This window comes from Haliaeetus leucocephalus, unplaced genomic scaffold, assembly GCF_000737465.1.
Source record: "Haliaeetus leucocephalus isolate CR32 unplaced genomic scaffold, Haliaeetus_leucocephalus-4.0 Scaffold932, whole genome shotgun sequence".
Classification (NCBI taxonomy): domain Eukaryota; kingdom Metazoa; phylum Chordata; class Aves; order Accipitriformes; family Accipitridae; genus Haliaeetus; species Haliaeetus leucocephalus.
This window is the reverse complement of record NW_010973368.1, coordinates 12,988,813-12,989,412: the sequence shown is the minus strand read 5'-3', so window position 1 is coordinate 12,989,412 and position 600 is coordinate 12,988,813. Positions and strand designations below refer to the sequence as shown.

At 58.8% G+C, this 600-nt stretch overlaps 1 protein-coding gene across 1 annotated transcript in view; it reads left to right on the top strand.

Annotated features, from left to right (window-relative positions):
- GSC (goosecoid homeobox) overlaps positions 1-349 on the top strand; it is a 1,578-nt gene extending 1,229 nt beyond the window's left edge. Inside the window, exon 3 of the mRNA XM_010583890.1 lies at positions 27-349. Within this exon, the coding sequence (XP_010582192.1) occupies positions 27-179 (153 nt within the window). The 3' untranslated portion in view covers positions 180-349. The remainder of the gene's footprint in view (positions 1-26) is intronic.
- Positions 350-600: the final 251 nt, after the last annotated feature.

Below are 600 nucleotides of genomic sequence, written 5' to 3'. Positions count from 1 at the left end.
AATAATGTCATTTCTTAACGTAACAGGTTTGGTTCAAAAACCGCCGGGCAAAGTGGAGGAGGCAAAAGCGATCGTCTTCGGAGGAGTCGGAAAACGCACAGAAGTGGAATAAAGCGTCTAAAACGTCTCCGGAGAAGCGACAAGAGGACGGGAAAAGTGACTTGGACTCCGACAGCTGATACCTCGCAGAGGCGGACATTTCCCGTGGACTGTCGGATACGCTCCAGAGGATGCTACTAATCTTGCACAAGCTCTGCCTTGTCGGAAGGGGAAAAGTATCTGTATATAATGTACAATGCCCCGAGTTGATTTCGTGTAAATAAAATGTGTTGCGGAGGTGTTGCACAGGTAGACGGCGGCGCGTTTGTTCACCCCTCCGCCGCGGGGAGGGGAGAGGAGGAGAGGAGAGGAGGGCAGGAGGAGAGCGGCGGTACCCCGGGCACCGGGGCCGGCCTTGCCGGCGCAGTTACTCATCGAACGAGGTTTCGCATAGTTCGAGAGCGAGCGGGGGGCAGCGGCTGCCCGCCGGGCCCGTCGGTCACCCGCTCGCTGCAGGCCGAGAAGCGGCGGCGGATCCTTCGCCCCGAAGGCGAGCGGCGG